At 40.3% G+C, this 25962-nt stretch overlaps 1 protein-coding gene across 2 annotated transcripts; it reads left to right on the top strand.

Moving 5' to 3' along the window:
• The first annotated feature begins 244 nt into the window (after positions 1 to 244).
• Positions 245 to 25729, top strand: LOC134321186 (integrin alpha-M-like). 2 transcript variants are annotated; one of them, XM_063002791.1, is made up of 30 exons: positions 245 to 277; positions 4173 to 4281; positions 5841 to 5950; positions 6067 to 6137; positions 6976 to 7090; positions 7184 to 7314; positions 8035 to 8162; positions 8250 to 8397; positions 8631 to 8781; positions 8862 to 8932; positions 9239 to 9338; positions 10585 to 10718; positions 10819 to 10965; positions 11603 to 11812; positions 12274 to 12407; positions 13805 to 13935; positions 16159 to 16307; positions 17061 to 17186; positions 18668 to 18741; positions 19213 to 19354; positions 19438 to 19536; positions 20263 to 20342; positions 20432 to 20518; positions 21709 to 21787; positions 21899 to 21994; positions 22888 to 22968; positions 23073 to 23183; positions 23263 to 23376; positions 23486 to 23596; positions 25204 to 25729. In XM_063002791.1, the coding sequence occupies exons 4-30, from the start codon at positions 6087 to 6089 to the stop codon at positions 25300 to 25302; spliced, it is 3099 nt and encodes a 1032-aa protein (XP_062858861.1). In that variant the 5' UTR covers positions 245 to 277; positions 4173 to 4281; positions 5841 to 5950; positions 6067 to 6086; the 3' UTR covers positions 25303 to 25729. The 2 variants fall into 2 exon arrangements, with proteins under 2 accessions (XP_062858861.1, XP_062858860.1); XM_063002790.1 differs by lacking the exons at positions 245 to 277; positions 5841 to 5950 and having other exon boundaries at positions 4180 to 4281.
• The last annotated feature ends 233 nt before the right edge of the window (positions 25730 to 25962 follow it).

Below are 25962 nucleotides of genomic sequence, written 5' to 3'. Positions count from 1 at the left end.
TTAACGTGACTTATTGTACTATCACAAAGAGCAAGGAATTTCATTAGTGGAGAAAACTTTGGCAAACAGAACCCATTATCATATTGAGACTTGACCTCAACATACTCCACTGCAGAATGAGCTTTCGTCTTGGGAAGTCGACGCTCCTCCCCAGTTTTGTGTGTTTAATACTAAAGAAATGTGCAATTCATACCACTTCCTGCCTGATTCACAGCGAGGCTGGCGACTGCGCTCAGGATGGACTTCAGCTTTCAAATCTGCTTTCTTCTTATTTATGGTAGGAACAGACATAATGTCTATCTGATCACAGCTATTTAATTATTTATTTATTATTGCTTGCTATGTAGTTTGTTGAATTCTCTATTTTTATGTCTTTATTTATATATTTATTAATTTTTAATAAATCTAGGATATTAAAATGCACTGTATAATTAGGGAGAGGCTATAACAGCTCATGTAATATAGCTATGATAATGTAAGTTATAATAAGTAAGTATGCATAAATGTCTTATATTGTGCAATCTAAAAGTGTATAAACATCCTAAGATCTTGAGTGCTTAATCTTGGTCAGGGTCACAATGAATCCAGTGATATTTTGAATTAATTGGACAGATCTGAAAATCTTGTAGCAAGCTCTCTCTTAAAAATAAACCCTGCTACAGTCTCCAAAAAGGAACCAACTCTATATTATAAGGAAACTGTCTAACACACACGTCTTTTTTTTTTTTTTTTTAGCAGAAACAGCTTTTATGTCTATTCTGTTTAAGACTAGTAATGCGTCAGTACTATTTTCAGAGAAGCAAACACATTAGTCTTTATACTTTACTACATATACACCGATCAGCCATAACATTAAAACCACCCCATTGTTTCTTTATCAATTCCACTTACCATATAGAAGCACTTTGTAGTTCTTCAATGGTCAGGACTCTCCCAGGACCACCACAGAGCAGGTATTACTTGGGTGGTGGATCATTCTCAGCACTGCACTGACAATGACATGGTGGTGTGTTAGTGTGTGTTGTGCTGCTGGAGTTTTTAAATACCGTGTCCACTCACTGTCCACTTCATTAGACACTCCTACCTAGTTGGTCCACCTTGTAGATGTAAAGTCAGAGACGATCGCTCATCTATTGCTGCTGTTTGAGTCGGTCATCTTCTAGACCTTCATCAGTAGTCACAGGACGCTTCCCACAGGGCGTTGTTGGGTGGTGGATTATTCTCAGTCTAGCAGTGACAGTGAGGTGTTTAAAAACTCCAGCAGCGCTGCCGTGTCTGATCCACTCATACCAGCCACCACCATGTCAGTGTCACTGCAGTGCTGAGAATCATCCACCACCTAAATAATACCTACTCTGTAGTGGTCCTGTGGAAGTCCTGACCATTGAAGAACAGGGTGAAAGCAGGTAAAAAAAGTACATAGAGAAACAGATTGACTACAGTCAATAATTGTAGAAGTACAAAGTGCTTCTATATGGTAAGTGGAGCTGAGCTGATAAAATGGACAGTGAGTGTAGAAACAAGCAGGTGGTTTTAATGTTATGGCTGATCAGTGTATATATATATATATATATATATATATATATATGTATATACACGTGTGCATTAGTTTGATTTATTGTAACGTCCCCGCCATCGTGTGGTGTTCAACAGTCTGACTGTCTGACGTACAAAAGACTCAGAATATATAAATATACATTAATATCATGCAGACTGGTGGTGATGTGGGTTCCAGATAGTTCAAACGTTCTCCTTTTATGGCTGTTTTAATTATGACCACTTCCTAAAAATTAGTCTCTCTCTCTCTCTCTCTCTCTCTCTCTCTCTCTCTCTCTCTCTGTCTTATTTCTTTAATTTATAATAATTTAAATTCTAAATGCTAGGAGTATATGGGGCCACAAATGAAAGTTGAAATATGAAAGACATTAATTTATTAACAGACAATTTAATTTAATAGTGACTTACAACTAAGCTGAGCAGTTAAATGTTGAGTGCCTTGGTCTGGGGCCCAATATTTGCTTGATAAAAGCTTGACAGTGCTTGGATTTAAACCCACAACCACTATTACACCAATTCCATATTCCAAATCAAATAATGAGCATTTACAGAGGGGGTATGGGTAAACAAATAAAACAAACAACTTACTTAACAAGTTTACACACACTTGCAAAATTATAATTATATACGATATTTTTTGGAACTGTTCTATTATGTGATTGAATGATTGGAACGAGTAGAGCAGAGGGTCAGCCATTGTACGGCGCCCCTGGAGCAGACAGGGTTAAGGGCCTTGCTCAACGACCCAACAGTGGCTGCGTAGCAGAGCCTGGATTTAAACCAACAGTCCTCCAATTGACAGCCCAAAGCTCTACACTAGGCTACCACTGTCATTTAACCATTTTATTTACCAATTCATTTCCTTTTATTGATTATTATTGACTTTAAATAGTGACTTCTGCATCTACTGGTACATGGAACAATAGTCATTTGCCAAGGAAGACAAATAAACCCAATCGAAAGGGGAATAATCAAGGACATTTGACATTTTGTACTAAGGAATGGACATTTACCTTTATAGCATTTAGCAGACGCCTTTCGTCACAATTATCCGAACCCTTGGTAAAGGTGAATAAAATGGTTATAAAGGATATAAGAAGGGCGCTCAGGTGGCGCTTGTCGAACTTCTCAGCCACCAGACTGGACAACTACAGGAACGACTGGCTGTTGTTCATACAGGGTGGGAGCCGGATAGGGACTCCTCATAACTGATGCAATCACAACCTCTGCTTTCTGACTGATGCCGCCTGCACAGAGATGAGGAATAACGCGTCGATCAGGGTGAGGCTCTCTGTACACAAAGCTGATCCACGTATGATCTCGCCTCGTGCTAGTGAAAAGATGCAGTCAGCTCTTCTCAATCAGGGCGGGGATCGGCATCAGTAGAGAGGAAGTGTAATGCAATTGGGTAATTGGATACGCTGAAAAAAAAAGTTGATCAGAGTGTCTAGGAACTTTCAACCTGTAATCCATGGCTTCTTGTTTTACCATGGTATATATATATATGAGGTCATACAGAGGTCAAATTCTTTAAGTCAGTCATAGACAAGGGAAAGAGAAGATAATACACAATTCAAATAAGGTAACATTGTTCCATCCACCTCCTTGTTTCTACACTCACTGTCCATTTTATCAGCTCCACTTACCATATAGGAGCACTTTGTAGTTCTACAATTACTAACTGTAATCCATCTATTTCTCTACATGCTTTTGTAGCCTGCTTTTACCCTGTTTTTCAATGGTCAGGACCCCCACAGGACCACTACAGAGCAGGTATTATTTAGGTGGTGGATCATTCTCAGCACTGCAGTGACACTGACATGATGTTTTAGTGTGTTAGTGTGTGTTGTGCTGGTAGACAGACAGTCGTTCACTGTCACTGCTGGACTGAGATTAGTCCACCAGCCAACAACGCCCTGTGTGCAGCGTCCTGTTACCACTGATGAAGGTCTAGAAGACGACCGACTCAAACAGCAGCAATAGATGAGCGACCGTCTCTGACTTTACGTCTACAAGGTGGACCAACTAGGTAGGAGTGTCTAATAGAGTGGACTGTGAGTGGACACGGTATTTAAAAACTCCAGCAGCGCTGCTGTGTCTGATCCACTCATACCAGCACAACACACACTACAGTGCTGAGAATCATCCACCATCTAAATAATACCTGCTCTGTAGTGGTCCTGTGGGGGTCCTGACCATTGAAGAACAGGGTGAAAGCAGGCTAAAAAGTATGTAGAGAAACAGATGGACTACAGTCAGTAATTGTAGAGCTACAAAGTGCTTCTATATGGTAAGTGGAGCTGATAAAATGGACAGTGAGTGTAGAAACAAGTGCCTGGGGATGAATAATACTATTGGGGCTTTTTTGGCAGCAACACTTGGGTCAGGATTACAAAGAAGGACTCGACTAGACCCATTAGGCAAAGAACATGATGCCCACTGTTAAGTATCGAGAAGGGTCTGTGATTTTACTTCAAAGGCCGTTTTAAAACCCATCGTTTTATCCTCATCTTTACTAGAGGTGCCAATAACCGTATAGTGGTCTTTATGTAATGGACATTAAATTCTGTTCAATTGTTAATTCAAATTTTATGTGTTTTGATCTCATTCTATAGCATTTCAGTCTGTGGTGGCTTTTAACATTGATGCAAAGGCATGGAAGACCTTCAGCCAAAACCAAAACATAGCCTTCGGATACAGAGTGATACAGAATGACGCATCTAGGTAAGTTGACCAGAACTGCCCAAGCATTGCTGTATTGGAGCACCTCGGCTGGTCCAATTGCACGACCCGGGTCATCTCAGCTATCCATCTCTTAAAAACAGGGGTTTGCACACCAGCGCCAAGATTCTGAACACCTTGGTTCGAAACTCGGCGTTGCCACCGGTCGGCTGGGCGCCATATGGCAGGCATAATTGGCAGTGCCTGCAGCAGACACGTTTCTGCTAGGGCAGGATGACCAGACTGTGTGGGTGGCGTCTTCAAACACTTATTGGCAGATAGAGGACCCTAATTGGCAGATAGAGAGGCACCTGTGCAGAATGCATATGTGAAAAAGGGTTCCTCTAAGGCCCGCGCCAGGGTCGGGGGAGGCGTGAGCAGCAATATACACACCTCGACTGCAATCAGGGATCAAATTGACTACACTAAAAATTGGGAGAAGCTATATAGAGCAGGGGTCACCAACATGGTGCTCGCAGGCAGCGGGTTGCCTGCAGGGACCACGCCCACAGACCATGTTCTAAATCAGACTCTATCTTAGAGAAAAGCAAAACAGAAAGAGAAGACTTTGTGATTGACTTCCCGTCAAAACCAACACAGTGTGGAAACTCCTGAGGCAAGACAATGCCAGGAAAGGCCCATCAAAAAAAAAAGAAGGGTGCTAACATTTGCTGTCCAGTAATAATGTTCAACTGGGGTAAACCCAGACCTGAAAAATGTGAGGGCTTTTCTGTATGTCCACTGTTCAATTAAACAGCAATTTAGGATTCCTAGGAATGCCAACATACACCGACCAGGCATAACATTGTGACTACTGACATTAGGCAGAACATTGTATCCTCAAAGGTGATGTGTTGGAAGTTGGGCGGCCAAGGCTCATTGATCTGATGAATCACGTTTTCTTTTACATCACGTGGACGGCCGGGTGCGTGTGCGTCGCTTACCTGGGGAACACACGGCACCAGGATGCACTATGAAAAGAAGGCAAGCCGGCGGAGGCAGTGTGACGCTTTGGGCGATGTTCTGCTGGGAAACCTTGGGTCCTGCCATCCATGTGGATGTTACTTTGACACGTACCACCTACCTAAGCATTGTTGCAGACCATGTCCACACTTTTATGGAAACGGTATTCCCTGATGGGTGTGGCCTCTTTCAGCAGCAAAAATGCTTCAGGAACGGTTTGAGGAGCACAACAATGAGTTTGAGGTGTTGACTTGGCCTTGAAATTCCCCAGATCTCAATCCAATCGAGCATCTGTAGGACGTGCTGGACAAACAAGTCCGATCCATGGAGGCCCCACCTCCCAACTTACAGGACTTAAAGGATCTGATGCTGACATCTTGGTGCCTGATACCACGGCACACCTTCAGGCGTCTAGTGGAGTCCATGCCTTGATGGGTCAGGGCTGTTTTGTCAGAATGTTATGCCTGATCAGCTTTGAATTAGAGCTTGGTGGGCTAGTGTATTAGACTACATTGCGGCATCGAAGCGCTCATCCTTTTGTGTAAGATGTGCAGGTATGAATACGTTTACGTGACTAAAATAAACTTTTCTCTTTTCAGTTTGATCGTAAGTGATCCATTAATACAAAGTCAGAATAAAAGAGGACAGCTGTACAAGTGTGACACTGCAAATGACATTGTAAATTCTTGCTCTGAAATAAAAATCAATGGTAGTAAGACTTTCACAATGATTACAAATAACAACTGTAATATTTAAAACTTTTTTTTTTTTTTTTAAATGAAAATATAACCAATTTTTCTGTCTACATTTCAATCGCTGACACAGTACCCCAAGAGGCCATCAATATGTCCCTTGGTCTTTCACTGACAAAAAGTCCAACATCTTCAGAATACATAGTAAGTTATTATTAATTCTATTAAGTACAGACAGGATGAACCTGAGATATTTCATGTTTTATCTGCTCGTTGGGACGGGGGTAATTTAGGGCTAGTAATGAGGTGAAAAAACAAAATAATGATGTGATTTCTAACAGGTAATTGTAACTCTTGGTTTGGTACAAAAGCTTAAGCTGAATGCTTGTGATCTTCGATCCCTCAGTCGGCATTGCATCAAGAACCGCCCCTCAACAATATCTGATATGACCACATGGATGAGGGATTACTTTGGCAAACCTTTATCAAGCACTACAATACAGAGTTACATGCACAAATGCCACTTAAAACTTTACTGTGCAAAAAAAGAAGCCTTATGTTAACCATGTCCAGAAGCGGCGTCGGCTTCTCCGGGCTCAGAGGCATCTAGGATGGACCATCACACAGTGGAAACGTGTATTGTGGTCAGATGAATCAGCATTCCAGGTCTTTTTTTGATTGTGCTCCGGACCAAAGACAAAAAGGACTATCCAGACTGTTATCAGGAACAAGTCCAAAAGCCAGGGTGTGTCATGGTACGGGGCTGTGCCAGTGCCCTTGGCAAAGGTCACACTTCTGTGATGGCAGCATTAATGCAGAAAAGTACATTGAGATCTTAGAGCTTAGAGCTTAGAGCATTAGAGTTTTGGAATGTTTTGGAGGCCTGAAATGCAGGAATGGATTATTTATGGTTTATTAATAAATGAAATGAAGTTGAGCAGACAAAATATAAAATATGTCAGGTTCATCCTGTCTGCAATCAAATAAAAGTCAAAGTAAACTGATTTGGGGTTGTAATGAGTGTACATGAATTTCTGTTTAGGCTTGTGGACCAACAATTCCCAAGGACTGTAAAGGATTAACCACTTACAACGGCATGTGTTTGACGATCAAACCCAACAACGCTCAATCACCACGGATGCCAGAAAAACTGCGAGGTCATTTATAAACACAGCTACCATCCCAGCAGCCTTGTATTTTTTATATAACAATAATCAGTATGTTTGATTTTTCTCTATCACTTCTGTTAGACTGCCCGACTGTCCCGACAGATATCGCTTTTTTGTTGGATGGCTCTGGCAGCGTAGATTCATCGGATTTTACTACAATGAAGAACTTTGTTTCAACGCTTGTCAACGGATTAAAAGACAGGAATTTTCGGGTATGTGTCTTACTCAAAACAACCTTGCCAAGACTGACAACATTATGACCACATTGAGCAATCGAGGCATGGACTCCACTAGACCCCTGAAGGTGTGCTGTGGTATCTGGCACCAAGATGTCAGCAGCAGATCCTTTAACTCCTGTAAGTTGTAAGGTGGGGCCTCCATGGATCAGACTTGTTTGTCCAGCACGTCCCACAGACGCTCAATTGGATTGAGATCCGGGGAATTTAAAGACCATGTCGACACCTCAAACTCGTCGTTGTGCTCCTCAAACCATTCCTGACGCATTTTAGCTTTGTGGCAGGGCGGCTATGCACCACCATACACAACAAACTGCGATGCACTGTGTATCCTGGCACCTTTCTATCAGAACCAGCATTAACTTTGAGCTACAGTAGCTCTTCTGTTGGATTGGACCACATGGGCCAGCCTTCGCTCTGCACGTGCATCAATGAACCTTGGCCGATACTGACCACTGCAGACCGGGAACACCCCACAAGAGCTACGATTTTTGTGATCTAGCCATCACAATTCGGCCCATGTCAAACTCATTTTTTCTGCTGTATTACATCAACGTTGACGATAAAATGTTCACTTGCTGCCTAATATATCCCACCCACTAACCCACTAGGTGCCATGATGATGAGATAATCAGTGTTATTCACTGTTATTCACCTGTCAGTGGTCATAATGTTATTCTTAAACTTTCCTTTCAGTTTGCTGTTGCACAATTTTCAAGAGAGTGTACAATACACTTTGGCTGGTCTTCAGACATTACTCAGATGAGCAGAATCACCCAACAAAGAGGTCCTACCAATACTGCCAAAGCTATCAATAAACTCGTGTGAGTATTTTTTATGGTATTTAATTATAAAACAGCTCTGTTTTTAAAAAAACACACTTTAATGTCTTTTTTGTTTGTTTTGCTTAGCGATGAATTATTTATAAGATCAGCCAGAAAAAATGCTAACAGAGTCTTGGTGGTGATCACTGATGGTGAATCAACTGATGGTGGAAATCACCTATACTGGGCTGCTGTAAATGCACAGAATAATAATATAATACGTTATGCTATAGGGGTAAGGAAAGGCTCCTCAAAAAATGTTTAAATTTATTACATTTAATAAATTAATAAAATTCATTAAATTAATACATTTAATACATTAAATTCATAAATTCTTAATAAATGACATTTAATTTAATTTAATATGTATTGGTTGTGTATTTATAGGACAAGTATATGTGTTAATTCCATAAATCCCTTGTACAATAAAACCTGAGCTGGAATTTGTACTTTGCTTTACTGTACTAGGTTGGTGATGCATTCCGAAAACAAAGCGCACATCAAGAGTTGCAAATGATTGCATCATCTCCAGCTGATAAATATGTATTTCAAGTGAGGGACTTTAGTGTATTAAACCAAATCCAAAAGACTCTAGAGGCAAACATAATTGCAATTGAGGGTATGTAAACAATTTTACATTTTTATAGCTTTTTATTAGTTCAGCATTAACCACTGTTTTGGATTTTTCTACTTTGTTAGGAACACAGACAGGTGAATCTGCTAAGCTGGAATTTGCACAGGATGGTTTCAGTGCCGGCTTCGCTCCAGACGTAGGTTGAAGAATGTTTTATTGTTGTTCAAAATGAAATATCAAATTGCAACGTATATACCAGGCAGTTGTTGGGTCTTTTTGTTGTCAAGTGGGCGTCACGGTGGGTAGCACTATCGCATCACAGTAAGAATGTCCTGGGTTTGATTTTCAGGTGGATTGGTCTGGGTCCTTTCTGTGTGGGGTTTGGATGTTCTCATTAAAAGACTCAATAGTTACTGTTACTGGTCCCATTTTTTAAAATTGGGTTGTATTAAAAATAATAATATCAGCTTATGGTTGAGTTGAAGTTTTTTTCTGTCTTCAGGGCGAAGTCATAATGAGTGCGGTTGGAGCGTATCAGTGGAAAGGCGGATACCACTATAGAAATGTATTTAAAGAGGGCAACGATATTGACAGTTATACAGGTAAAAACATGTTCATATTTATCACTAATTAAAACGTGTACACATTTAAAATGTATTAAACTTATTGACCTGAGTAAAAGAACAACAACCAGAAAGTGTTAAAAAGCATCTCTGGTAATGAATTCCACCACTTATGCTGGTACCTCAGGTTAAGTAAATTATTTGGATGGATTGCTTTGCATTCTTCTCAATAAACATAGTTTCAAAACAAGTATACATACAGTATTTCAGAACCCAAAAACAGTGGCAAGGAAAAACCGAGACTGGGATAAGTTGGGGTAAGTAAGTATGTAGGTAGGTAGGAAGGCAAAAAACGTTGTCATTGTAGTAATACAATAATACAATGATCTTCTTTACAATACATTTGTATATTGTGGGGTGTTCCCAGTCTGCAGTGGTCAGTATCTATTAATGGATGACAATGGATCTATCAATGAGTGCGTGGGTGTCACTGACCTGGGGAACATATGGCACCAGGATGCACTATGTAAAGAAGACAAGCTGGCGGAGGCAGTGTGATGCTTTGGGCGACGTTCTGCTGGGAAACCTTGGGTCCTGCCATCTATGTGGATGTTACTTTGCCACCTACCACCTACCTAAGCATTGTTGTAGACCATGTTCACCCTTTGATGGAAACGCTATTCCCTGATGGCTGTGGCCTCTTTCAGCAGGATGATGAGCCCTGCCACAAAGCAAAAATGCTTCAGAAACGGTTTGAGGAGCACAACAATGAGTTTGAGGTGTTGACTTGGCCACCAAATTCCCCAGATCTCAATCCAATCGAGCATCTGTGGGACGTGCTGGACAAAGAAGTCCGATCCATGGAGGCCCCACCTCACAACTTACAGGAGTTAAAGGATCTGCTGCTGACATCATGGTGCCAGATACCACAGCATACCTTTAGCACACCACTATGTCTCGACGGGTCAAGGCTGTTTTGGCAGCAAAAGGGTGTATATTTCTTTCAGCTGCTCCATATTTAGGGGTCACCACAGCATACTGTATTTGGTCAGCATGCCAGACTTGGCCCAGTTTTTATACCGAATGCTTTCCTTAATGCAACTCTTTCCCAATGGCTAGGCTGTTTCCGCCACCCTTTGAACATCATTTCTGAGCCCAATTAGCCTATAGCACCGCCGATATTCCAACCCTGGAACTGCTACTTAACATTATGTATTACAGTAAAATCGATCGACTAAACATGCAATGTAAACAAAAGTCCTGACTGTGAGCATTATGTTGACAGGTTATTCTATGGCGGTAGCGAAAACAAGTTTTGGTATGTTTGTTATTCTGGGAGCTCCGAGAGCAGAGCACAAGGGAAAAGTTATATTGTCTTCACTGCAGACGAGAAATAACTATTTGGTGAATTCCCCAGAGGTATTTATCCCTTTTGCCAATAAATTTACATAAACAATAAACTACAAGTTAAAAAATCACTGGATCAATTAAATTCCCACCCAATCATCTCTTCTTTTAGCCTCAGATCGGTTCGTACTACGGAGCCGAAGTGTGCACGGTGGACCTAAACTCCGACAGCTATGCTGACCTTTTTCTAGTTTCAGCTCCACTGTATTACAAAGACGATCAGGAAGGAAAGGTCTTCATCTTTACAATTTTGCACCAGGTGAAAAGCAAACACAAAAACACAGCGCTTAGTTATTGTCCCCTTCCTGAGGTGCATCTAGGGGTCAACAGAGTTGCAAGGTTCAAGCCGTCTGATATTCAAACCCAGTTCTTAATTGTCATCAATCTTGATCAGGGTAACGGAATAGGACAAGGCAGGAATACCCCAGACAAGTCTTCAATCCTTGGCAGGGCTTAGCCTTCCCCCATAATATCCCCACTTTTTCTTCAGTTAGAGCAAATTATGTCTGTCTAGACATCCAGATGTCTGATAGAACAGCTGATATTCCTGGAATATGACAAGGCAGGAATACCCCGGGCAAGTCATCAATCTATGGCAGGGCTTCAATTCCCTGCTCAAGGGCCCAACAGTGGATTCTAACTCAGAACCTTCTAGTTGTTCACCCAGAGCTCTACCCACTAGGGTACCGCTGTATCCTAGGGTCCCTGAGCAAGGCCCTTAACCCTCCATTGCTTGTACTGTATTCATACACAGGTATAAAAGCTTCTGCTAAGTAACATAAATAGAAATGTAAATAAATGTAACTCCCCGTAGTGATGGACTAGTTTACTAGATTGCTGCGTCATCAACTGTCATCTCGATCAACTGTCTGACCGGTCACCTTTTTCTATCATAGTCCAGTGGAACACCGGTAGAACACGTCCAGACGCTTAAAGGAATGCCAGGACAGAGGGGCAGGTTCGGTTTGACGCTGGCAAGCCCCGCAGATCTGAATGGGGATGGTTTTGTCGATGTGGTTGTCGGAGCACCTCTGGAGGGCAACGGCCAGGGCAGCATCTATATCTTTAACGGAAGACAAGAAGACATCAACCCCACCTATTCACAGGTAAGAGAATGCAATGTAAGAATAACATTTACACAACATTTGTGCACTATTTATGTCCACTAGGGACGCCCCACATACTCTGCACCATCTTGAGGAGCCACGTCTGCAAGGTCCAGAATGATTTAATAGGGAATTGGGGTGGTACGGAAGGTGCCGTTATGTTTGAGATCTGCTGGACTTTGTGTTCATCTATTGACCAGTTTACCACAGAGCTGTGGCAAACCTGGCTGTCCATCTAAGGGAAAAGACAAGGTGTTGTCGAGGAGCTTGGCCACCCAAGACTAGACACTGTCTTTAGAGCTCCTGTATAATCTGATTGGATTGGCAGACCAGACCACAATGCAGCCCGTCTAGACCTACTACTGATGTCTGAGATTAATTAAAGCTTGCCAACTTTCCCAACTATGTTCTTTTTATATTTGTTGTAACCAAGTTCTTGTATTTTCCCTCCTGTAATACAGAGAATCAGCGGTTCGTCTGTAAGCACTGAGCTACGCTTCTTTGGTTTTTCTCTGAGTCAATCTGCTCTGGACCACAGTAAAGACAATCTGCCAGATCTTGCCATTGGCGCCAAAGGAGCAGTCTTAGTTTTAAGGTCTGGAGTTAAAAATTTTTTCTGTTTCAAACATATGTAACTCAACCCCTATTATTATTATAAGCATTCTTATTACCTTGCCTTACTTATTTATTAAATTCTTGTATTTAATGTTACATTTAATATATGCAAATGTATGAGGAATTTTAAACTGAGAGCCTGTGATCAGAAGCTGTCCACTGTTAAAGGATTAGAGAACGAGTAACTTGATTTCTTGATGCATGGTCAATGATCCAGGTACACAAATCCACAAAGTGGTGGTGAATACCCCAACCAGTCCATTGCATAACTGTGTAATCATGGCATTATGAGATGGAAAAACTAAACAGCCACTGGCAAAACGGATGGCAAAACAGAAGATCTACCCATTCGGACCAAGATTTCGTGGTTTACATTGACCTGCTATCCAACGGCCACTCATTAAATAATGAAGATGTGCCAATCTTTCATAAGGAAGAACGCTGGTTTAAACGGGGAATCAAAAAGGCCATAAACTCTGATCAGCCATAACATTTAAACCACCACCTTGTTTCTACACTCACTGTCCATTTTATCGGCTCCACTTACCATATAGAAGCACTTTGTACTTCTACAATTACTGACTGTAGTCCATCTGTTTCTCTACATACTTTTTTAACCTGCTTTCACCCTGTTCTTCAATGGTCATGACCTCTGCAGTAACACTGACGTGGTGGTGGTGTGTTAGTGTGTGTTGTGCCGGTATGAGTGGCTCACACACAGCAGTGCTGCTGGAGTTTTAAATACCATGTCCACTCACTCTCCACTCTATTAGATGCTCCTACCTAGTTGTACCGCCTTGTAGATGAAAAGTCAGAGACGATCGCTCATCTGTTGCTGCTGTTTGAGTTGGTCATCTTCTAGACCTTCATCAGTGGTCACAGGACGCTGCCCATGGGGCGTTGGCTGGATATATTTGGTTGGTGGACTATTCTCAGTCCAGCAGTGACAGTGAGGTGTTTAAAAACTCCAGCAGCGCTGCTGTGTCTGATCCACTCGTACCAGCACAACACACACTAACACACCACCACCATGTCAGTGTCACTGCAGTGCTGACAATGATCCACCACCTAAATAATACCTGCTCTGTCGTGGTCCTGTGGGGGTCCTGACCATTAAAGAACAGCATGAAAGGGGGCTAACAAAGCATGCAGAGAAACAGATGGACTACAGTCAGTAATTGTAAAACTACAATGGCTTTTTTAAGGTACGTGGAGCTGATAAAATAGACAGTGAGTGTAGAAACAAGTGGTTTTAATGTTATGGCTGATCGGTGTATATTGATGTAGTTCCCACTGTCATGTTCATTTTAGGTTATTGATAAAGTTGTGTGTAAACCTGTGTGATGTCTGTGTTGTGTTTATGCACTGAAAATTCAGGTCCAGACCCATAGTACGCTTGGAGACTTCTGTAACCTTTAACCCATCAAAAATCCCCACTAACGACGAATGTGTGCATCCCTTGAAGAACACCCTGACTGTGTGCTTCACCATGACTTCTAAGACAGCAGGTTGTTATCTGAAAAACTTTTATAATAGATTGTTAATTAAAAAAACAGCTTTAATAACCCTTGAGGTATAATTTCTAGGTCTAAAACTGTGCTGACGGGATGGAATATTACTCTTTATATAAATAAAATCAGACCCTTAGTTTGAGTCAAGCTGAGATCTGATGACTGTAAAGCCGATATTATAGTTATACATGTTTTTTGTACTCTAAACCAGCGGTTTTCAAGCTTTTTTCTTTTAGACGCCCTGTGTCTAAATATATATCGAATATACGTCCATTCTTTAAGATCCAACGTAGGCTACAGACAGTTTAACATAGACAAGATGACATGACAAGAAATCTTCCATAAACAAATTGGATATTTAGTTTTTATGTCCAATCACATGCAATCCAACTAAATGCACCAGCTCACTGAGGCCCCCTGGTTGAGAACCACTGCCACTGAGAACCACTCATAGCACTTTTCCACCGAAAGAACCCTGGTTCTTGAACCGGTTCTGTTCAGGTTTCTTCAAACCTTGGTGTTTTGTAGAGAACCGAACTGCGTTTCCACCAGTTGTTGGGAACCAAGCCTGCGTCAGCAACGGTGGGCGTTACACAGCGAAAGTAAAGAGTAGTAACATGATGGCGGAGTGTGTAGATTATGTGTGAGCATTTGTGCTGTTGTTACAGATGTTCGTTTTTATGTAAAAAGCATCGATCAGCTATCGGTGATAAGAAGACGTAGACGTTTTTGTCGCAGTTGTTGTTTTCTTTAGTTCATTGATGTGAGAAACGTTTTGCGCTTCGCTCTCACCACGACTCTCGGCGCAAACAGCCGATTTGCTCAGCGCTCGACTTGAGCGATAAAACATTAAAGTTCCATGACACGAACAAACATTAGTGTAAAATAACCATCAAATCCAGTCTAAAAGCTTCACATGTATCTGTGTTTAGCTGGATTTACTTCACGTGTGGTGTTTATGCAGCTTGAGGTTCTGAATCCGCAAAAAGCTTCACCTAAATAAAGCGTAATGTGGATTAATGTACAACACTCAATTTCTCTCCATTATTACTGGTTATAAGCGCTCTGTGCTGCCCAAATTCTGTGCTGCTCATTGTTTTAGTACAAGAAGCCACGTTACACTGTATTTAAGTGTTTATACTGTCCAGGTCACTTTTACCACGTCATATCACACAGTTAATCGCTTTGAGAATATCAGCGAATATCAACGGCAAACCAGCTCAAATTTTAATCAGTAAAACTTTAAAATATAAAAGTGGTTTAAATTCTATAAAATGTTATAGTGTCTCGTGTAGGGCGGCACGGTGGCTTAGTCGCCTCACAACAAGAAGGTCCTGGGTTCGATCCCCAGGTGGGGCGGTCCGGGTCCTTTCAGTGCGGAGTTTGCATGTTCTCCCCGTGTCCGCGTGGGATTCCTCCGGGTGCTCCGGTTTCCTCCCACAGTCTAAAAACATGCCACCAGGCTAATTGGAAACACTGAATTGTCCTATAGATACCTAGGCGCTAGATGCACAAACCAGTGCATTGTAGTGCCGGTCCCAAGCCTGGATAAAATAGGGAGGGTCGTGTCAGGAAGGGCATCCGGCGTAAAAAAAATTGTGCCAAATCGATGCACGGATCATGATCCGCCGAGAGCCGACCCCGCAACCGAACGGGACAAAGGCCAAGGAAAAGAAGAAGAAGAAGAAGAAGTTATAATGTCTCGTGTGAAAACGTCAACTCCAAACCTCTACACTGTGACACGCCCACAGATGGACGTCACGGTTCGCGCTGAAAAACCAAGTTTACTGTGGTGCCAGATTAGAAGCCTAGTTTGCTGTCTGGAACCTCTTTTCTTCAGTGGAAACACTCGGAACCGGTTCAAAATCAAGTTTGGGAACCGGAACGGAACCGGAACCGTGTCGGTGGAAAAGGGGTATCAGTGATCAGTCAAAAAAAGCTTGTATTGGCTTTCAAAGATCCTTTCCTCTAAGGGTAAAGATGGAAACCGTGCCACCAAAATCCATCATTGGTGAGTAGTATTATTATACACTTTGTGCGGGACAGTGGTAGCCTAGTGGGTAAAGCCTTGGGCTATCAGCCAGAACATTGGCGGTTCAAATCCAGGCTCTGCTAGAAACCGGTCCATGGTGCAAAAAAGTTTGGGGACCGCTGATTTAGACCACTGATTATCTGCATATCCTTATAATAAATAATTGTGTGTATTTAATTTTTCTAAAGGCTTATCTGCTGAGATCCAATACACAGTAAAACTCGATGCTAAACGACTGAGCTATCGGGCCTTTTTTTCTCCTAAAAACAATGTCAAGTCTGACAGCTTAAAAATAAATTCTCAGAGGGAATGCAAATCATATGAATTCTCTATAGAGGTACGTAATGCTTGCTTCCGACATTTCTAAGACACTGTGTAAACTGAAATGCACTTTTATGTCTGAACAAATGAACATATACAGTATGCTAGCCCTGAGTTTGAATATGCAGAGGTGCTACCGGCCTAGTCAGGCGCTCAACAGACAAAGCATTGAAGGAAAACATAGGGCATAGTGCAGGCCTGTATAAGAATCCACCACTGGCCAGGGTAAAGAAGTGTTTTTGACAAGGTGGGTGCTAGACTCTAACCCTCTCAAGCATCAGAGACTTAGTCTCAAACCAAGGGTCACAATGGCAAGGAAAAACTCCCTTAAAATTACAAGAAAGAACCCTTGAGAGGAACCAGACTCAAAAGGAACCCATCCTTCTTGGGTGGCCTAGAATTAGAATTAAATTAAACAAACTGTACATGTATATTAAAATGATTTCTAACACAGGTTATAACCAGTGAAAAACAAAAAGAATTTCAGTCCTTCGTTATTCAGTCCGGTCTGTGACACACAAGGCAGTTTCCTGTCAAATCCAGCAGTCGTGGAATTGTTGGCACGAACAGAAGATGTTAAAATGTAATTAAAATGCCATAAAGGCACCGTCTACAAACCTGAGCGATCGCACGAGAGAGGCAGAACGACAACCGTGAAGCTCTGCACCTTTGTCTATAGTCAGGGTGGGCAGTTCTAGTCCTTGGTATAAAGTTCTAGGGTTACAGTGAGTTTTCAGCATTTATATTTTGTCTTCTCTGTTCTATATAGGCGTGTCCCAAGGATGCTCTTAACCCGCTGATTAATGAGATAAGCTTTCAATTCAAAGGGCTTCCAAACCAGAGGGATTTAAGTCCAGTTCTTCATCCTTCTATAAAAAACACCTCCGATCACAATGTAAGTACCTTAATAGAGGTTCACGTATTATACGCAATATACAGCAGTAGCTCTGCACTCGACTTTAATTCATTCCAGGAGGCTTGTCGAGTATGGACCAGGCATACCATTATGACCACTGACAGGTGAAGTGAATAACACTGGTTATCTCTTCATCACGGCTCCTGTTAGTTAGATATATTAGGCAGCAAGTGAACATTATCCTCAAAGTTTATGTTAGAGGCAGGAAAAATGAACAGAGTTTGACGAGGGCCAAATTGTGATGGCTAGACGACTGGGTCCAAGCATCTCCAAAACTGCAGGTCTTGTGGGGTGTTCCCGATCTGCAGTGGTCAGTGTCTATCAAAAGTGGTAAACCGGTGACAGGGTCATGGGCGGCCAAGGCTCACTGATGCACGTGGGGAGCGAAGGCTGGCCCGTGTGGTCCGATCCAACAGATTTGCTAAAGAAGTTAATGCTGGTTCTGATAGAAAGGAGTCAGAATACACAGCGCATCACAGTTTGTTGTGTATTTGGCAGCAAAAGGGGGACCAACACAAAATTAGGAAGGTGGTCATAATGTTATGCCTGATCTGTGTATATATGGATTAATGGGGTTGTATGGTGTACTTACATGCCAACTTGTAGTGTAAATTGAAGAAAAAAAAACAATAAATTAACCAAAAACTTCACTTTGTGAAATGTCTGTGATCTTTGTTTTGTCACAGCTTTTACCTCTTTAGCAAAATTAGCACCTTTGCTAATGTTAGCGCCTCTTTACTATCTCTGCATTAAGCAGACACTTATATCCAAAGCGACTTACAGTACTGAGGCTTAGGGCCTTGCTCAAGGACCCAACAGTGGCAACTTGGCAGTGGTGGGGCTTGAACCAGCAACCTTTTAGATTACTAGTCCAGTACTTTACCTGTTAGGCTACAACTGACCTACTTCTTGGCATATAGATCCGTATTTAAAGTTAAACTTCACACCGCTCAGACGGCACAGTGGTAAAAACACACGCTGGAACCAGAGCTGAGATCTCAAATATATCATATTGAATCTCAGCTCTGCCTGCCGGCTAGGCTGAGCAGCCACATGAACAACGATTGGCCTGTTGTTCAGATACAGGCGGGACTAAGCCGGATAGGGTCTCGCTCTCATGACTGGTGCGATTACGACCTCTGCTGGCTGATTGATGGTGCCTGCACAGAGATGACAAAAGAGTGCTCTCAGGGTGGGTCTCTCCGTACACAACGCTGAGCTGCACTGCACTCGTCAAAAAGTAGGTGATAAGATGCTAAGATAAGTTAAACTTCACAGCAAATGCTACCGACTTGATACACTCTCCTTTGTTTCGTTTGGAAGGGCATCCAAGGGCGGGCGTCTTGACCCACACAAGTTTGAGTGCACGTCGAGTGCCGGGGTACTACTACACGATCGTAGAAAACAAATGACCCCAAGGTTTGGTAAGCATTAATATTTGACTACAATTTATTTTACAGCTGGGATTTGAAATAAACTGTGGACCAGATAACATTTGCATTGATGACCTTAAAGTGGATTTTAACTTTTCCGGGTAAGTGTTTTGTTTTTATATACCTCAACAGGCATAACATTATGACCACCTTCTTAATATTGTGTTGGTCCCCCTTTTGCTGCACCATACACAACAAACTGTAATGCAATCTGAGCTACAGTAGCTCGTCTGTTGGATCAGATCACACGGGCCAGCCTTCGCTCCCCACGTGCATCAATGACACTTGGTCGCCCATGACCCTGTCGCCGGTTTACCACTGTTCCACCCCACAAGAGCTGCAGTTTTGGAGATGCTCTGACTAGCCATCACACATCACACATAAAATGTTCACTTGGTGTCTAATATATCCCACCCACTAACAGATGCCGTGATGAAGAGATGATCGGTGTTGTTCACTTCACCTGTCAGTGCTCATAATGTTATGCCTAGTCGGTGTATTCCTGAAAACGAGTGTCATCTGTTTAGTTTTTTTTTAGAAATATTGACGTCATCTGCTTTATTTCTTTTTAGGGCCTCAGACATAAAAGTTGGAATAATGCAAGAAATGAACGTGACTGTCTTCGTGCAAAACAGAGGGGAAAATTCCTACAACAGTCGAGTAATACTTGAATATCCGTTCGGACTCTCCTTCAGGAGGTTTACCAGTAAACAGGCAAGACTTAATAAATAAATACTGTTCACCTGGTGAATGGGTAAATCACTTAATGAATGTTTTATGATTTTCTGTTTGAGCAGGGCAGACTGGAGTGTATGTCTGTGGACAGTGACCAAAAAGCTGACCTTGGCCAGACCACCTGCTATATCAGTAAACCCATTTTTAAAAACAACGCTGTGGTGAGTCGAAACCTAGTCATATGACGTTATACCTACTGTTATAACAGTTACACTGTAATAAATATGTAGTAAATATGATTTGGTTACCATTATCTTACTATTTAAAGTATTTACAAAAATTAAGATGTTTTCAAAAAGAGTTGGGACAGAAGATTTTATTTATTGCTGTCTTATAAACCTTCCTTTTTATTTATTTATTATGATTTAAACGTCATGCTTTACACTTTGGTTACATTCATGACAGGAACGGTAGTTACTCACTACTCAAGGTTCACCAGTTAAAGTATCAATGTCAAACACAGTCATGGACAATTTAGTATTTCCAGTTCTTGCATATTTTTGGACTGTGGGAGGAAACCGGAGCTCCCGGATGAAAACCCACACAGACACGGGGAGAACATGCAAACTGCACACAGAAAGGACCCGGACCGCCCTACCTGGGGATCAAACCCAGGACCTTCTTGCTGTGAGGCGACGGTGCTACCCACTGAGCCACCGTGCCGCCAACATTTCCTTTTTAAATGTCTTTCAGAAATGTAACATTATGAATCAGAGGTCAATAAATAGCTACTAAAAGCACTTGAGTATTGTTACAATTATTGGGCACAATGTTAACGTGCTACTTATTTTCTGCACTGTTTCGAACCATGTTCAGTTAAATGCACTTTGTATTTGCAAATGAAGATAATTTTCTATATAATTTCTAAATCGATCTGTCCTCTGTAGGCAGTCTTTGAGGTGACATATAGCATAAACAAAAATGGCAACTTTGACCGTATGGTGAAATTCACTGCAACTGCTTCCAGGTATGTCTTCTATATATTTCACATGCTGTGATATATTTGTTAGTTTGTTTACAATTAATTTACTCATCCAAAAAATCAATTTTTTTCAGTGACAATGACAAGCATGCTGATACCAGTGAAGTTTCCCAAAGTAAAACCATTGGTGTGAAATATGCCATCTATGTTGCCATGATAAGGTTAGTTCCCCCTTTCATATATGAGTATATGTACATTATTTCTTTCTATTGTAGCTTCTCATCTGTTAAACAACCATGACAAAAGACACATCCTGTAATCGTGGAAAAGATGTTAATCTGTTTCAGAAGGGTCAAATTATTGGCAAGCATCAAGCAGAGAAAACATCTAAGGAGAAGCTGAAACTACAAAAATCGGGTTAAGAACTGTCCAACGCATTATTAAAAAGTGGAAGCACAGTGGGGAAACATCATCTTCGAGGAAGGAATGTGGTCGGAAAAAAATCTTGAATAATCGTGATCGGCGATCACTTAAACGTTTGGTGAAATCAAATGGTAGAAAAACTCCAGTAGAACTCAGGGATGTTTAATAGTGAAAGTAAGAGCATTTCCACACGCACAATGCGAATGGAACTCAAGGGATTGGGACTAAACAGCTGTGTAGCCTTAAGAAAACCACTTGTCAGTGAGGCTAACCGGCAAAAGCGGCTTCAACTTGCTAGGGAGCATAAAGATCGGACTCTGGAGCAATGGAAGAAGGTCATGTGGTCTGATGAGTCCAGATTTACCCTGTTCCAGAGTGATGGGCGCATCAGAGTAAGAAGAGAGGCGGCTGAAGTGATGCACCCATCATGCCTAGTGCCTACCGTACAAGCCTGTGGGGGCAGTGCTATGATCTGGGGTTGCTGCAGTCGGTCAGGTCTAGGTTCAGCAACGTCATGTGCCCAAAGAATGAGGTCAGCTGACTACCTGAATATACTGAACGACCAGGTTATTCCATCAATGGATTTTTTCTTCCCTGATGGCACGGGTATATTCCAAGATGACAATGCCAGGATTCATCGGCCTCAAATTGTGAAAGAGTGGTTCAGGGAGTGTGAGACATCATTTTCACATGGATTGGCCACCACAGAGTCCAAACCTGAACCCCATTGAGAGTCTTTGGGATGTGCTGGAGAAGACTTTGTGCAGTGGTCCAAATCTCCCAAAATCAATACAAGATCTTGGGGAAAAATGTATGCAACTCTGGACAGAAATAAATGTTGTGACATTGCAGAAGCTACATTTACATTTTCATTTACATTTTCAGCATTTAGCAGAATGGTCTGAGAAGCTTGTGGAAACGATGCCACAGCGAAGTGCAAGTGCTCCTCTTGATAACTGTCAGTAACACTATATGTTGTCATCTACAGACATGAGCAATCAAGCATCCACATTAACTTCACTGCGGGCAAGAACGACCTCCAGAAACCAATTCAACAAGTGTTAAAGGTATAAAAAACTGTATAAAAAAGTTAACTGGCATCAATTTACAGTGCAATCCAACACTGTAAGTACAAGAAAGAACTGTTGCTTCATGGGTAATCTCTCTCTCTCATTTAGGTGCAGAACGACCTCAGAGATTTGAACTTCACTATTTTTATCAGAGTACCTGTGAAATTAGGAAATAAAAACATCTGGGCCAGTAAAAACATTGAGGTAAAGTATTATAAATATAATGTTATAAATATTATCAGCTTCATTAAACCAAACTGCTTTTTATCAGCTTGATGCAAATTAACAGTCAAGCACTGATCTCCATTATTCCCCACCTCTGTGCGGTCGCCAGACATTATAAGGAAACCTGTGTAGGTCTGTGTGTGTAGGCACCGGTGGCCTCAGCACTATACTGACCAGTTCTTTCTTTCTTTCTTTCTTTCTTTCTTTCTTTCTTTCTTTCTTTCTTTCTTTCTTTCTTTCTTTCTTTCTTTCTTTCTTTCTTTCTTTCTTTCTTTCTTTCTCTATTTCTTTCTCTCTCTTTTTCTTTCTTTCTTTCTTTCTCTCTCTTTTTCTCTATTTCCTTCTTTCTTTGTTCTTTCTTTCTGTTTTTCCTTCTTTCCTTTTTTCGTCATTCCTTCAGTTTTTCCTTCCTTCTTTCTCTTCTTTCATTCTTTCTTTCATTTTCCTTCTTTATTCCTTTCTTCATTTCTTTCTTCTTTCTTTTGTTCTTTCTTTCTTTCTTTTTCATTTTTCTTTTCTCCCTTTCCTCCCTTTTTCTTAGTTTCTTTCTTTTTTCTTTCATTTATTCTTTCTTCCCTCTTTGTTCTTTCCTTTCTGTTTATTTCTTCCTTTCTTCTTTGTTCTTTTTCACCATTTTCCTTTTTTTTCCCTTTCATTCCTGCCTTCCTTCCTTCTTACATTTCCCTTCCCTCCCTACATCCTTCCCTCTGGCCTTTTTGGCCCATCAGTGATGATGGGCTACACATTAGACTGGTACCCAAGTGCTACCCAGACAGCTTTAAATTTAAAAGATATATAAGCAAACTGTCAAAATAACACTTGTGTGGTTTAAAATAAAGAAAATGTAATGTTCTTGGTTGCTCATATTATAGATCGAAGGTTGTACTTATCAAAAAGATGATCCACCCCAAACACCTGATTTTAAAGCAACACTACAAAAACAGCCTGAACTGGTAAATACTGAAATGTGTAAAATCCATGTTTTTATATCAGTATAAAACATTTCTAATTTAAAATTTGCTGATTATGTAGAACTAACAGAACTCTTTGTTTGTAGAATTGCTCTGTGGCTGCTTGCAGTGTGTTTGCATGTGAAGCAAATTTAACCAGGGGGGAGATCAAATTCTACAACATTTCTGGTAACGTCAGCTCAGGATGGATCGAACAGGTATATACGTGCAATATTCGATTCTTAATTCTATACATTTTTAAATTTTACACTAAATAATTTAACCTCTCGCATTTAGACGGGACTCAGATCAGCGATTTTTGAACTGGTCAGTACAGCAACTATGGACTATAACCAAACGAAATACATCTACTTTTCATCGGATTCTTCACATATCGCACCCAGTTGTAAGGTAAATTCAACCATCGATTTAAAGTTTGCTTGATTTAATGTGAGTGACTGAACAGAACATTAAAGTTCATTCTTTCTGATTGACTGAGTCTCTGCATTGGTCTGTACAGATGAATACCCAGGTGGAGGTGTATGAGGAGAAATTCCCCCTTAAGGAGATCATTGGAGGAGCAATAGGGGGACTGTTGCTTTTGGCTCTCATTGCTGCTGGTCTCTACAAGGTCAATACAGTTACAGGGATTTTTTGACATTTAAAAATTATATAAAAATGCAAATGTTTTTTTTATTAATTTCTTTTTTCTTTCTATAATTCTTTCTCTTTATTTCTTTTCTTCCTTCTTTCTTTCTTTCTTTCTTTCCTTTCTTCTTTATTGTCCTTTTTTCTTTTTTCTTTGTTCCTTCCTTCCTTCTTTTCTGTTTCATTCCCTCCTTCCATATTTTTTTTCTTTCTTTTCAATTATTTTCTTTTTTGTTCTTTTTTCCTTTTATTTGTTCATTTTTTCTGCTTTAATTTTTCTTTCTTTCTTTCCTCCTTCTGTTCTTTCCTTTCGTCCTTCCTTTTATCTTTTTGTCTTTCTTTTTGCTTCCTTCCTTTTCTTTCTTTTTCCTTTTTTTTCCTTCTTTGTTCTTTATTTTCCTTTTCTTTGTGCTTTATTTCTTTTTCTTTCCTTCTGTCCTTCTTTCTTTCTGTTCTTTCTTTTTTGCTTTCTCTTTCCTTCTGTCTTTCTTTTTCCTTCCTTCTGTTCTTTCTTTCTTTTTATCTTTCTTTTATTCTTTGTCCTTCTTTCCTTGTGTTCCTTCTTCCTTTCTTTCTTTCCTGTTTCTTTCTTTCTTTGTTGTTCCTTTCTCTCTTCTTTCTCTCTGTCATTGCCTTTTTTACTTTTTTCTTTTTTTCTTTTTATATTCTTACATTCTGCACATTTTTCTTTCTTTGCTTGCTTCTTTAATTCCTTGTTTAATTCTTTATTCTGTTTTCTTTCTTTGTCCTACTTTCTTTCTTTCTTTTTTTTCTCTCTTTGCTCCCTACCTTTTCCTTTCTTTTTCCTTCCTTCCTTGTTCTTTCTTTCTTTCTTTCTTTCTTTCTTTCTTTCTTTCTTTCTTTCTTTCTTTCTTTTACCTTCTTTCCTTCTTTCTTTGTTTGTTTTTCTTTCTTTTTTTTACTTTCTTCCTGTTATGCTTTCTTCTTTATTTTCATACTTCTCACATTCTGTATTTTTTTGTTTCTTTCTTTCTTTGTTCTACTTCTTATATTCTATACTTTTTCTTTCTTTCCTTCCCTCCTTCCTTCTTCCCTTCTTTTCTTCCTTCCATCTTTTTATTTTCCTTTCTTCTTTCTTTTTATCTTTCTTTTTTCTTTCTTTCCTTGTGTTCCTTCTTCCTTTCTTTTTTCCTTTCTTCCTTTCTTCCTTTCTTTCTTTCTTTCTTTCTTTCTTTCTTTCTTTTTCTTTCTTGCTATCTTTCTTTATTTTTTCTTCCTGCTGTTCTTTCTTTCTTTTTCCTATTTTCTTTTCTTCCTTTTGTGTTCCCTTCTTTATGTTCATACTTCTACAATTTTCATACATTTTGTACTTTCTTTGTTTCTTTCTATCATTCTTTTTTCTTTCTTTACTTAATTTCTTTTGTGCCTGCTTATTTATTTCCTTCTTTATTTCTTTATTCTTTCTTTCTTTGTCCTACTTCTTACATTCTGTACTTTTTCTTTCTTCCTTCATTTTTTTTTTTTTTTTCCTTCCTTCTGTGCTTTCTTTTTTCTTTCTTTTTACTTTGTCCTACTTCTTACATTCTGTTATTTTTCTTTCCTTCCTTTCCTTTTTTCTTACTCCCTTAGGCTGGCTTCTTTAAAAGCAACTATAAGAAGATGCTGGAGGATGCTGGTGCTGAAGCCACTGGACTGGAACCTGGAGGAGAATCAGCCCCACCTCAGTGATCACAGAGCTTTTTATGTTATATGCAAAATTTTAAACTAACTCCTATGTGTGTGGTATGAAATGTACGTCACATATTCAGTATTATTTAATGCCTTTATTAACAATACTTCAGTATTACTGTGTGCTTTACCCTAGCAGGTTGTAATGTATTAGTAAAAAAATGAAATGACTGTGTTGATGCCAATACATTTGAACAGAAACTGGACCAATGAAGATACATTTTGGTAAAGCTGTATTGTTTGTTGTAACATTTTTTAAATTTCATATCATTACATGCAGAACACAATTAAATGTAATTAGAAACATGCTGACCAACTAAATTATTTTTGATGCACAGAGCCGGTCCCAACCAATGTGGTGTTCAATTGAACACTGAACAAATTATAAATACAGTATAAATAACAAATAAAATGAGTTTTAAGCATGCAGTTCTTGCCATTGTGCCTTAGTTCATATTACTGTATTTGTTTATTTATTGTTTTGACATTGCTCTCGCTCAGAAAAATACCATGCCGTACAATGAATCATTTTGGGAGTCACTTTCTGAGCCAAAATTTGTGTTGATTCAAGTCTTGGCTCTGGAGGATGTCAGAACAGTGAACGCCAGACACAAAACACAACTAGACTGCAACCGGTCATTATGAATATTAATACAATAT

The sequence above is a fragment of the Trichomycterus rosablanca genome, chromosome 10, assembly GCF_030014385.1.
Source record: "Trichomycterus rosablanca isolate fTriRos1 chromosome 10, fTriRos1.hap1, whole genome shotgun sequence".
NCBI classification, from domain to species: domain Eukaryota; kingdom Metazoa; phylum Chordata; class Actinopteri; order Siluriformes; family Trichomycteridae; genus Trichomycterus; species Trichomycterus rosablanca.
Note: the sequence above shows the minus strand (reverse complement) of the source record. Positions and strands in the feature narration are given on the sequence as shown.

Bases quoted from the DNA above. Each gene is read 5' to 3' on its own strand.
- LOC134321186 (XM_063002790.1), top strand. The intron at 6,138-6,975 runs GTAAGTTATTAT...ATTTCTGTTTAG, and splicing joins CAACATCTTCAGAATACATA to GCTTGTGGACCAACAATTCC. The intron at 17,187-18,667 runs GTAAGTACCTTA...TTTATTTTACAG, and splicing joins AAAACACCTCCGATCACAAT to CTGGGATTTGAAATAAACTG.